Genomic DNA, 12,719 nt, shown 5'->3' with positions numbered 1-12,719 from the left:
ATGTCCTCCGCTCGCGGAGAGTAGCCAACTTCTCGCTCATCATGTTCGCTGCTGCGCTCCTCTTGAGCGGCTCCAATAGCATGAGAGTGAGTGTGCACATGCAGCCCACTTGCGGTTGCTTGGGGCAAGGGTCCGGCTTACCCCGTCTTGCTTGATTCGCCACGATGCCTTGCCATGGCGAAGTTACGAAGTTCCTTCGCTACTCGCTCGAAGTGCTTGCCCGGTCTGATACCACAATGTCACGACCTTAGCTGGAATTGCCTAAGGCGTGAGGCACCCTTGTGGCCTAGACGTTAACTTAGCTTGCGTTGCCTAAGTCGCGCTTCGCACTTGCAATATTGCTCCATAAAAATCAGCCCACTTGCAACCTCTCGCAGGTCTCGAAGGACCTGTAAAAGAGAAAATTGATTAGTTCGAAAGAACGAGCGACGGAGAAGTCCCGACGTCTCGTGAAAAGATGGGAAGCTTTACATGCAATTCAGCGAACACCTTGCATGCACAAGAGAAAAGAGGGAGAGGGGGAAAACAATGGCTTTAGAAGGTTGAACGAACAGTTGCAAGCCCACAAACAGTTGCTCACTAAGTCCCGGGCGTGACAACAAGTTCCCGTCAGGGCAACGTGCGAACTTGCGAATGAGTGTTCAACGCCTAGTACTATACCGAAGCCCCATCCAGCCCTGTGCGACCTGGGGGGTTCCAAGGGGCTGAGATGGCTGATGTTTTGGTGAGCGGAGGTAGATTCCAGAAATCAGCCCGCGGCACATGAAAACGGAGCTGTTTTGGGGTTGTTTTGCTCGGTTCGGTGAGCGATCGCTTTGTAACGCTGCAACTTATTCGAACTTTCATTTTTACAAGCAAAATGACTCAAAACCAAGGCAAAACAGGCTGCCAAGTAACTGTATATGTATATGAGAGCGACGAACGGTTCGTTGAACGGAGTTATTGCGGGTGTGCAACGACCGTTCGTGACAATGTGGACCCTTATACCATCTCACATAATAAAAAATATCATCGGGTATAAATTAATTTTTTAAATCAAATGAAACATAGATGAATTGATTGTTAGATATACAGTACATCCGGTGAACAAAAGATTTTACCATTTTATAGAAATCTTCAGTTTAATTTTAAATCGATAATAGTTGGACTCATTCTAAGTTTAGCTACTATTCAAAGTTGACATACATGCATGCCAACTAAATGTTAACAATAGAATGTGAAGACTATTTATAAATCATACTCAATATCCAAATTATATTTTTTACTCTAGTCAATTTTGTCAACTCCAAATCTAACACCCCTTTATTCGTGCAATAATAAAAGGAATGTACTATATATTTATCAGTTTAAGTATATAATATTATCATCAAAGACAATAATTTCATGGAGATTAAGTAATTTATTAAATAATTGGTAAATCAATTATCCATACAAAACCTAATAACTTTAAAATATTTTTAAGGAGTGAAAATAAAGTTTATATTTTCTAGACTTTTCCTATATTCGAGATCAATGTCAAGGACGAACACGAAAAAAAAGAAAAAAATTACTACCCCATTCTTTGTCACTCAAATTATATAATGGTTGACCTACTATAGATCTTATATAGTGTCAACAAATACTCAATTCCTTATAGTATTTATCATTTATATGTTTAGACATTTCATTTGTAATTAATAAATTATTATATTTTATATATCAATCATCCATGGTCGACACTAAAATATATCATATAATATTTTAAAAGGACTCTAAATAATAAATTTCTTTGTAAATATTCATTACTTCATCTTTATATTTTCGTTGTTGTTGATTAGGTAAACTATACTAATAATAGAACATCTACATTAATATATTATTTTGCTTAGAGCCAATTTAATTAGTTGAAGTTTCAATAAATAAAATAAAATTTCTAAAGTTGAAAATCAAGCCACCATCATCATATAACTCAACTAGATAATTATTCTTCTACACAAACTTGACATCACTTTTCAATCCACTCCTACAATATACTACAATAACATGAGTGTATTACTATTCTCGTATAAAACATATTGCTATCGACTATCATTATGCTAAGATTAAGTTGATAGTTATCAATTGTGTGTTTCTAACATTTATATTTTTTAACCAATTAGCTGACTCCCTTGTAATGTCTTATTTGAATGATATTTTAATTGCATCGATTCAAGATTGACATTACTGGTATAGACTCAATTTTACGAAGATACGATAGGAGATCATAATAGAAACAAATATAGAATTTTAATTATGTATTCCTTAAATACTCTAATCCTTAATCAATCTATGATTTTATGATCAATTATCATAATATATGTGTATAATTTAAGTGCATCTTTCTCTCATAAATATATATTACCTCAATAAATGAAATCATCTCCTTTCATAATAATTTTTTTATAATTAACCATTTAAAATTCACAATCCAAAAAAAGATACATGTTATAATGTTATAATGTAAGATAGATTAAGGAAAAGAAAAAAATAAACGAACAAAACTGTCTCAAAGAACTTCACGATGACAATAAAAGAAAACCATCCATTTATTACGTGAACTCAAGTAAAATACTTAGAATCTATTTTTTCAATCAATAAAGCAAAATTATATATAAAAAAAGCATTGCTGATACGAGATATTTATAAAATATATTACTTATAAAATATTTGTAAGATACATCACATATTTATAAACTAAAGGAATCATAAATTTATAAAAGATTATCTTTGTATTTGAATCTACAATAAAAAGGAAATATTATACTTCTATCTTTATGTGTAAAATTAAAATTAAAATAAATATTTAGGAGAGCTATCTTTTTTTGTATAAAAGGGTTTTTTTTCTTATTCTTCGTTGAGCTTAGTAGTAGAGGATCTAAGAGAGGATTTCCCGAGGAAAGGAAATGATCCCGAGAAGAGATCATCTTTTTTTTTATTACCAATTTTTATTTTATATTTTAATAGTAATTTTAATTAATTTAATTATATATTTATGTTTCAATAAATTATGCATGAATTTTTATGATTTAATTAGTTTTAAATTTAAAATCATAAATCTAAATTAGTTAATTTATAAAAATAGGATTAATATTAATTACTATTTTATAATATTTTAAAATATTTTTTTAAAATATATTATAATATAATTTAATAAGAATAATTCAATTGGGGTTTGACCTGAGTTAAATTGATTGGATAATCCAGCCTATGCGGTCAGATATAGCTTAACTCATGTTGCCAAACTTGATCTAACCTATGTGATAAGGTATGATTCAACTTATGTGGTTAGATATGCCCTCGCCAACATGATCAAGTATAGCTGAGTCCATAGGTTAGGCATGACCACTTTATGTAAGTATAATGTAATTATGTGTCTAAGTATGTCTAAACTTATGTGGTCAAGCACAATCTGACTTATATGGTCAAATATCATCCAACTCATATGGTTAGACATAACCTTAACCTGTAATCAAGCGTGGCTCAATTCAGTGATAAGACTCAGTCTAACTTGGGAGTGGGGCTCAACCTACCCACGAAGCGAGGCTCACCCAACTATGCTATTGACGCCAAACATATCGACATTCATCTATCCAACTTACTATACCTCAACCCAACCTCCCATTTGGGACATACGGATTACCAATATATGACATAAACTAATTTCATCTCTTTTTATTAGTTTAAACTTATTAGTTGACTGAATTAGACAAGTTTGATCAGTTCAAAGCGATTCAAAGTGATTTCAGATCAACTTGAATAGTTTAAGCTTATTTGAAATCAATCAAATCTAAGTTAGATGATGATTCAAAATCAATATAATAAGGATTTGATGTTAATTCCATTATGTCATAATTGAATTGAGTTTGGTTCAAGTCAATTAGACTATTATAATTAGGATTAGAATTATTAAGAGATTGAAATCTTAAATGTTTTATCATTTGATAAACTTAAAAGTTTTATCTGAAAATATGATTTAAAATAAGTATTAATTTTTTTATATTTTTTTATTAAATGAATAATATTGATGTGATTATTATCAAATAGTATATATGTTGAATGGTCCATATATGAAATACTAACTCGTGAAGTGACCTATGAAGTCCATCAGAGCCATCGGGATATATTTTAACAGGCCATATATCAAGTTGATATTTTATAATATTATTTATTAGATGCATATAAAAAATATAAAATTGTCATTCCATATTTAGTTGATGATATTCTATTTTATGAACCATCCGGAGTAGAACTCTACAGGCACCATGGAATGAGCAAGTTAAGATCCTGATGACAGCAGGATCCATGGATTGAGCACCGGGAAGCCAAAATAAAGAAAGCAGCAAAGACAGAAAAACATAATAGGCAACTCTTATATTTACAGACTTACAGAAGGTTCAGAAATTATGGACAATTATGTAAGAAGAGGAGCATTCTGCTATATCGAGATGAAATTGTGGGAAAACCTCTCCAATTGGGTCCTGAGCAAGCTAACGAACGAGAACCGATCCCTCTCCATCGAGTTAAACTTCTGCGGCAGCATCGCATTCTCCACTTGGATCGACAGGGGCTCCAGTTCCTTCTTCATGGACTCCACCATCCCCATATCGATCTCCTTCCCAGAAATATCCTGAATGAAGAAAACATTCTTCGTCTTCTCTCCGTGAGCTGCAATGTCTGCCTGGGCAACGGTGAGGCCATGCTCACGGAGAGTTTGTGTGACGTAGGGAAGAACTCGTACGTTATTTTGTAAGTCCAACTCCAGCCGAATCCCCTGTAAAATAATAGCGTGTTAGTTGACATGATCGATTATCTGAACTACAAGTGTTTGGATCAAGATCCAAGCACCGAAACAAGCCATACCGACAAAACAAGAAGAGATTTTTCTACAAAGGCCTGCTCACCTCACAGACTCTACGCTCGATTGCAGCCTCCAAACATTTGGAAACTCGCTGGATCTCGAGTTCGGTGTCCAATAATCTGCCATCCTTGCGCCTGATAAAATACTCCTGCGATACTCAAATTCGGTGAACAAAACATCATCTTTCTGCCTAGAAATGGTGTAAATCCGAAATGTACCATTCGACGTAGGAGTGCATAAAGAAACAACGTATCATGCAGATTTACAAACCTGATGAGCGAAAGGTCCGTGTGAAGTGATGTTGGCATGGAAAACAACATATTGCATGTCTGTTAATGTGCACACTGTGTCAAACATGAGCTTCGGTCGATCCAAGCACTCCACATTGACCACGGTGTATCCTTTCTCTTTGCATCGATCGATCGACACAACTGTTCTCCTTCCCTCTTCATAGTTGTCCACGTTCATCGTCCAAGATGACATGTTTAAGGGTCCTTGTGGACCATCAAAATCTTGGTTTGCTAACATGAGTTGGTGTAACCTGCGCTCCGCATGACTTGTCCAGTTATCACACCCAAGAAAACATGTCCTTGCACTCCTACCGCTGTCATCGCCACCGAAGGAGGGTCCCAGAATGTTGGAGAGGTGATCTTCGATAGCGGATAGCCTTTGAGGGTCATCTATGCAGGTCGAGGTGGATTCGTCTGAGATGCAAGCTATACATGCGAGAAAAGCATTATGGCTCCACGCATGAGCTTCGATAACGTTGCACCTCTGCTCTGCAAGGGCGGCGGATATCTCTGAGAACAGTCCTGGTCGGTTAACACCGATCATCTCTATGGCTGTGCGCTCGGAAGAAGATTCGATACCACTATCATCATCACTGCAGTATTCAGCTTCTTCTGAGTTTTGAAGCTCCCTCCTTTCACCGATGGCCTGTAAAACAGACGGATGATCAATTTCAGGTCATACAGCACGAGGCACAACATTCCTATGAGAATGATGGAAGAAACTAGTACTGTCATTCATGAAGTTTGCTTTCATTACTAATCATATTGGACCACCCATTGTGTTTCTGCTGTAGCACGTTTCCGAGCTAGTATTTACATATATAACTGCTAATCAAATAAATTATGATTAAACTCTCAACTGTTGAATCTTTTAAGACCTGTAATCTGAAAAGCAATAGTAATTAGCAATGTCCTGCACCACTAAGCACTTCTCAAAACATGGTATTCAGTGGAACAATGCACTCATTTGATAGGTACTGTATTGTATCTGATTCACCCAACCAGACTACCACTACCTACCCATTTCATTCAACTAAAACATTACCTCAGAAGTCATTTGATTTCAAATTTATGGTTATTTTGAAGCTATGAAGATGATGATAAACTGTGTTGATTCTGAAACTCAAGCAGCTCATCACCTACTTTGTGTGCCAATAATCCGAACTATATATTATATATTGAGAGAGAGAGAGAGAGAGAGAGAGAGAGAACCTGTTGTACATATTTGATGACTTTCCCGTTAGTCACTTTATTTCCCAGCTTATCTTTAACATGAAACACTGCAATGCAAACAAATAAGCATCAAGCAGGGCCCAGATACTCCACATATTATCTAAGCTCAGTTCAACAGAATGAGTACTTATTCAGCTAGTATTATCAAAGATAAAGAGGGACAAAAATAATGCATTTTTCCCTGAAAAATATAATCAGAAGGAAGACAGTAGTACTCATTAGATGCATCAGTTCTGCTGATTGAAAAACAATATATATTTTTCCATCGATGAGCCTCGTATCAAATATGACCTGCATATACATGTAAGGTTCTGGACAACCATGTTATATGGCTTTGAAAAACTTAAGGAGGCTTTGTGAGCATCAATGATGGTGATAAGTGTTCCATCTAAACCACTGCCAAACGATCCTGATCTAGATCCAACCCCAATGGGAGACACAAAGCTCAATCGGATGACAAAGACCTGGAAAGCAACATACCATCCATAAACCATCTTGCATCAGAAGAAATATAGCTCTTGGTGATAAACAGATCCATGTCTGTTAACACTTGCACCACTTTAAGCAATAGACCCTGTTTGTTGATACTATCAACCTGAAAAAGACCAACTTAAAACTCAATCCAATCAGCGGGAGTTTTAGTTAATAAAAAAAGGCACACGTTTCCGAGCTGCACTTACCTTAACCACAGTGCATTTTTCACAAGATTCATTGTCCACAGATACCCTGCAATGTAAGAACATCAACCATATCGATTTCCGCAAACGATCAATTTATCGAGTAACTAACCTCGGTCCAAATATCTTATCATTGAGATTCTCATATTCAGGATCAAAATAAGGAGTACAAACTTCCATCCTGTTATCAACAGAAAAGTGTTTTTTACTTAGAAATTCCACCAAGGAAATTTAGAAAGGCCAGCTGATGAATAGCTTAATATTCGAACATCACATGGTACATCAATAGCATTGACTAAATGAGGTTCATAACATATTACTGAGCAGGTCTCTTGAACCGCAGGAGCTGTCAACAACTAGAAATACGCATAGTGACAGTCCAAGAAATTATCTTAATGAATCAACAAGGTTTGATGCAGCATGTTAACGCCGATATTAAACCAAATAAAATACGAGAAGCCAAATTGCCTTTGGTAGAGCTCAACGGTGGGAAATAACTGTGTAGTTGACCCCAAGCAGTCCGACATAATTGCTTCTCATCCTTGCCATTGTTGACAACATGATAATGACAATACTTAAATCCGCAAAGCTTTTATAGAAAACTTTAGTACTCAAACTTGCAGAAATTGTCCAATAATTTAGGGCATCTACCATCGAGACAAAAGCTAGTCGGCAATCCATCTTTGCTCAAAAGCAAGCAGTGAGAAGAAAGCCGAGAAATTTCGAAGAAAATAATAATAAGATGTTGAAATTACTACGAGGAAAGGAAGATTACCTATACATTAGCATGGCGAGCAAGTCTAAATATGAGGTGCCAACACTGAAAACTTCCACATGGAACTCATGTTCTTCCTACTTACTGAACATTAGTACGTGAAATCGACAGCAAGCGTTAAAACAATATTATGTGAATTTTAGATTCCAGACTCCACAGTGATTAGAGTTGGCAGACCACTAAACTTGATGCACATGCAATCAAAATCACGATGAGAAGAGCTCTCGCATCATAAGGTCGCCAGGACAAGAACTATCTCTTTGGTAGAAGCATAATAGGAAAAAAATATGGTCAAATTTCTTCCAAAGATGGCAAATCGACAGCAGAAAACAAGAGAAAACGGAGAAATTTAGAGGGTCTCTCTCTACCTTGCTTCCGAAGCAGCGTGGAGGAGGATAATATGATCCGATACGGTGGGAGGAGGCGATCTCCTCTTCGGTCGTTTCAGCTTGGGAGTTGGCAAAGGGGAACAGAAGATCTTAAAAATGGCATGCGGCGACGGACGAATCGACGGCTGCCGAGTGACTCAAGATGATGTTGGGTTGACTGGTGGAGGAGGCCGCGTCCCCGCCCGCACACGTGTGCGGACGGCGGTGCCTCCCACTTCTTGCTCCACGTTAACCCGTTTCGTTCGGCTCGGATGCAACAGTGGGCTCCGCGGAGGGGCCCATGTCATTTCTCCTACTAGGACACGGGTCTCCCAAACTTTTCTTTCTGGGCTTATCGTGGTCCTAAACCGGACTTTGCTGTACATTTGGGCTAAATCTCGACCTAATTTTCTTACAATGTGCCCCAAATTACGGCCTTAATTGGGTGAGAATCGGCCCATGAGATATTTATTTATTTATTTTTCCTTTTTTTTTGCTTTATTGATTCTAATTTTAGCTGTCCCATTCTCTCTCTCCTCGCCTTTCTTTGTCTTCGATCGGCATCCTGTCGTCGCCGGAACCCTAACCCTGATCTTATTCCTCGGCGGCCTACGCCATGGGGAGTACAGGAAAGCTTATGAACCAGATCATGGAGCTCAAGTTCACGGCGAAGAGCCTGCAGCGGCAGGCGCGCAAGTGCGAGAAGGAGGAGAAGTCGGAGAAGCTCAAGGTGAAGAAGGCGATCGAGAAGGGAAACATGGACGGCGCTCGGATCTACGCCCAGAATGCGATCCGGAAGCGCACCGAGCATATGAACTACCTCCGCCTTGCCTCCCGCCTCGACGCCGTCGTTGCCCGCCTCGATACCCAGGCCAAGATGCAAGTCATCGGCAAGTCCATGGGATCCATCGTCAAGTCCCTTGACGCCGCCCTCGGCACCGGCAACCTCCAGAAGATGTCCGAGACTATGGATCAGTTCGAGCGCCAGTTCGTCAACATGGAGGTTCAGGCCGAGTTCATGGAGGGCGCCATGGCCGGATCCACTAGCCTTTCCACCCCGGAGACTGAGGTCAACAGCCTCATGCAGCAGGTCGCCGACGACTACGGCCTCGAGGTCTCCGTCGGCCTGCCGCAGCCGGCCGCACATGTCATCTCGGCAAACGACAACGAGAAGGTGGACGAGGCCGATCTCTCCAGGCGCCTTGCGGAGCTCAAGGCCAGGGGCTAAAGGTAGAATTTCTGATCCTTCCCTTCTATAATTCTTGTTGCTCAAAATTAATGACATATATTACTTAGTTATTTGCATCTATTCCCAATTTTGCATCCTTTTCTCTCTGTGCACTATGAAGATTCAATGTGTTTAAGCATTGACGTAAAACTTACATATGTCTGCCCTTTTAACATATTTATGCTATTTGAATTTTTCATACTCTTTTAAGTAATCTAACTACTGATAATGTGATATCTTTTGTTTTGAGATTGAATATACTCTAATTGATCACCAGTTATCTATCATCAAAGTGGCAAATCTTTCACACAATATTATAGAGTTGTGTACAAAGTTAATTGGAGAGAAATTAATACAAACAGTTTATTGAAATCAGATTGCAGAATGATTAATGGATATAGGATTGAATTGCATGGATCAACATTTGGAATACCCCAATTAGTCCGACATTGGAAGTGGTTTAAGAATTGAATGAATTTACTAGGGTTAGATGAATCTACCATAACTAACTTGGGCTCAAGCATTTTGGATAATTGGTCCAAACTCAATAAGTAAATGGGTCACTCATCTCATCAAGCCCAATTGTGACAAATGGTATTAGAGCCGATCTGGTATTAGGCATGATAAGGGCTGAGTAGGAAAGACAGACTTATGGATAGGGATAGAGGACATATTACGGCGAGGAGTCATCGTTGGGCCAAGTGAGTTTCAGGTATATCATGCTAAGCGTTGATTCTTGGCTTTGTGTTGGTCCTTAACGAAGACATCAAGCCCTTTAATTGGGGAGATCCCGATTTATCGTAGATCAAAAGTTGGTTAAGAATAACATGAACATTTTAGATGGATCTATTGCCATAACATTAGGCCTAAGCATTTCGGACCAGTGGTCAGGCTCAACAAGTCAATGAGTCAGTTACCCTGGTGATGTCAGCATACAAGGTAGTTTGTGAATTGGGCTTGGTAATATTTGAGATTTAAGTACATATAAAGTACTCAAAAGTGTGTGTATATATATACAGAGTAAAATAAGACAAATCACAAGTAAAGAAGAGTGCTTCTGAATTAAAATTTTATTTTGTACAAATAATATAAGCCAAATTGCAATTTGCTTTTTAGCTAGTGTTTTCTGCTTAAGAAGAATAATGTAAGTTACTCGCATGCAACCAGAAATTTATGGTGATGGAGTTTTTATTGGACTCCATTGTGTCATCAGTGGAAGATTCTCAATATTTATTTGGAGTTTAGGGGAAGATATGCGAAATTACAAAATGCCCCTAGAGGCAACACTTAAAAGTTTATGCATTTGTAAGTGACATTAATATGTTTTTTCTGTTATTTGAGTCATAAGATTCATGTTTGATTTTGAACTTTCAGATGAAAGTACTAATTAGGTTATTATCTTTTGCTAAGATGACCATAAGATAATTAGGTTATTATCTTTCAGATGAAAGTCATAAGAGTCATGGGCATGCTAGCCTTCAGTGTTTGTGTAAATAATCTTTGCTAAATTATGGTTCTGTAACTTGCAAATTTCTTAAGTACCTGTTTCCTAACCATCTTTATATAATTATCTTTCTTGACGTGGGTAAGACGGTTGTACAGCATTAAATGTTCTGATGCAAACTTAACCGTGTGGATGCAGTGCTACATGGTATTGCATTCCTGTAGTTTTTTTTTAAAATGTCAGTAGTGATTACATACCATGAATTGAAAAATGAGTGAAAACTAACCTCGTCAAATATTGTTGTTGCAGGCTTTGTTACCATTTGCTGAACTCTCAATAAGAACACTTTTCTATTGCATGTTGTTGAGCTGGTGATAAAGGGCATATTTGTAGATACCCTGATAAACTGGAGAACTGTGATGCTTTTGGTGATTGTAATAGCCTACATTTTTAGCAACATTATAAAGCTTAAAGGTTTCTGTGTATCTTTCTCTAAATTGACAAGGAAGCTACTTCTCCGTGAAATAATGAGTGAAAAAGTTTTCAACAATCTCATAAAGCAGGAAACTCTTATTTTGCTGTTTGAACATCATAAAGTTTTATTTGATGTTCAAGTTTTATTTGACATCTTATATAATGATAGATAAGAATTGTCTGCTTTCGGTCAATGATTTTAGGTTAGATTGCCATGTTCGACAATTGGCATGTAGGATACCTATGCATCAAGTATCAAGATGGCAAGCAGATTTCGAGGGTCAACCTTTTTTTATGGAGGTACGGATTATATGATTGTGGGCACCGGAGAGGTGCTAATTATAGCCTGAGCGTATGATTGGCTTGAAGTATGGGTTGTCTTATTAGTTATTGCATTCCAAAGTTGAGATTATCATTGAAAACGCTTTTGATGGCCTCACAAACTGCTTTGATGATGTTCAGGTGAAGCAATTCTTCCACTTCAAATGTCTTTTTGTGTTGTAAGCTGTTCAATTTGCAAACAGCCATCTTTGATATCTGCTAAATTCTAGAATGGTGGAAAGATGAGACTACTGTGGTGTTCTGCAGCTGCATTGTTGCTCTAAAATTGTTTCTAGTTTTTTCATCTGATGGTTTGTCTTCTTAGTCTCTTTGGCTGCATGATTTAACCTGCTGTTGAAATCGGTGGAACTAATTCCTGCTAGTATGACAACTGCAGTGGAAGAGGAAGTTTTATGATCCTTCAGGTCAAATTGACCCCTGCTTGTATGACCCACCAGTCTGTGTGCGGTTTTGAGAGGAGCCACATCTTGGTTGGTTGGTTGTGACTGTGTATGTGCATTGTTCTGTGTGCTTGTAGCAGCATCTAATTTTCTTTTATTTCTTTTCTTCTTTTTTTATTTTAATAGTGTGTGTATAGGGCACTCTTATGCTATATGATGATGTGCATATTTTATACTTAACTATGAAGAAAAGCATCTCTTTTTCTTTTCTAGACACATAAGAGATGCTGAACGTATGTACTGAAAAAAAAATATGAATATATCAAATTTTGTCTGTTGGAGATTTGACATGATTTCAAATCAACAGGCCTAATTCCTGGTGATGACAGCCTCAAAAAGATGGGGACAAGCATCTAATCAATCTGAGTCATGTTTCCATTTTTACAGTAAGCTTTGTGCCCATGTAGGAGGGGCTCAGCCAATGTTTGTCACCTCCAGTTGTGCATCATCATCATCATCATCTTTTTCTAGTTTTCTGCTTGGTCTTCTTCTTTGCATATCATAAAGGGAGGGAGAGGACATCTGCTGGGCAGAACATGCCCTCTTGATCGAATGGTCTGCCCTTAAATAAT

The 12,719-nt window shown here is 37.6% G+C and overlaps 2 protein-coding genes across 6 annotated transcripts; one reads left to right on the top strand and one right to left on the bottom strand.

Annotated features, from left to right (window-relative positions):
* Positions 1 to 4,362: 4,362 nt before the first annotated feature.
* On the bottom strand, positions 4,363 to 8,410 carry LOC103981509 (ACT domain-containing protein ACR2). Of its 5 annotated transcripts, XM_009398270.3 has the most exons (8): positions 8,220 to 8,410; positions 7,189 to 7,257; positions 7,080 to 7,125; positions 6,880 to 6,994; positions 6,379 to 6,446; positions 5,147 to 5,812; positions 4,920 to 5,024; positions 4,363 to 4,789 (listed from the first exon to the last, which is right to left on the bottom strand). In XM_009398270.3, exons 2-8 carry the CDS (start codon positions 7,254 to 7,256, stop codon positions 4,454 to 4,456), a joined length of 1,404 nt encoding a protein of 467 aa, XP_009396545.2. In that variant the 5' UTR covers position 7,257; positions 8,220 to 8,410; the 3' UTR covers positions 4,363 to 4,453. The 5 variants fall into 5 exon arrangements, with proteins under 5 accessions (XP_009396545.2, XP_009396552.2, XP_065038206.1 ...); XM_009398277.3 differs by lacking the exon at positions 7,080 to 7,125; XM_065182134.1 differs by lacking the exon at positions 7,080 to 7,125 and having other exon boundaries at positions 6,880 to 7,008; positions 8,220 to 8,337.
* Positions 8,411 to 8,735: 325 nt separating this feature from the next.
* LOC135673132 (ESCRT-related protein CHMP1-like) lies at positions 8,736 to 11,376 on the top strand. Its single transcript, XM_065181942.1, has 2 exons — positions 8,736 to 9,449; positions 11,201 to 11,376. The coding sequence occupies exon 1, from the start codon at positions 8,836 to 8,838 to the stop codon at positions 9,445 to 9,447; it is 612 nt and encodes a 203-aa protein (XP_065038014.1). The 5' UTR covers positions 8,736 to 8,835; the 3' UTR covers positions 9,448 to 9,449; positions 11,201 to 11,376.
* Positions 11,377 to 12,719: the final 1,343 nt, after the last annotated feature.

Source organism: Musa acuminata, chromosome BXJ1-1 (genome assembly GCF_036884655.1).
Source record: "Musa acuminata AAA Group cultivar baxijiao chromosome BXJ1-1, Cavendish_Baxijiao_AAA, whole genome shotgun sequence".
In the NCBI taxonomy this organism is placed as follows: domain Eukaryota; kingdom Viridiplantae; phylum Streptophyta; class Magnoliopsida; order Zingiberales; family Musaceae; genus Musa; species Musa acuminata.
Note: the sequence above shows the minus strand (reverse complement) of the source record. Positions and strands in the feature narration are given on the sequence as shown.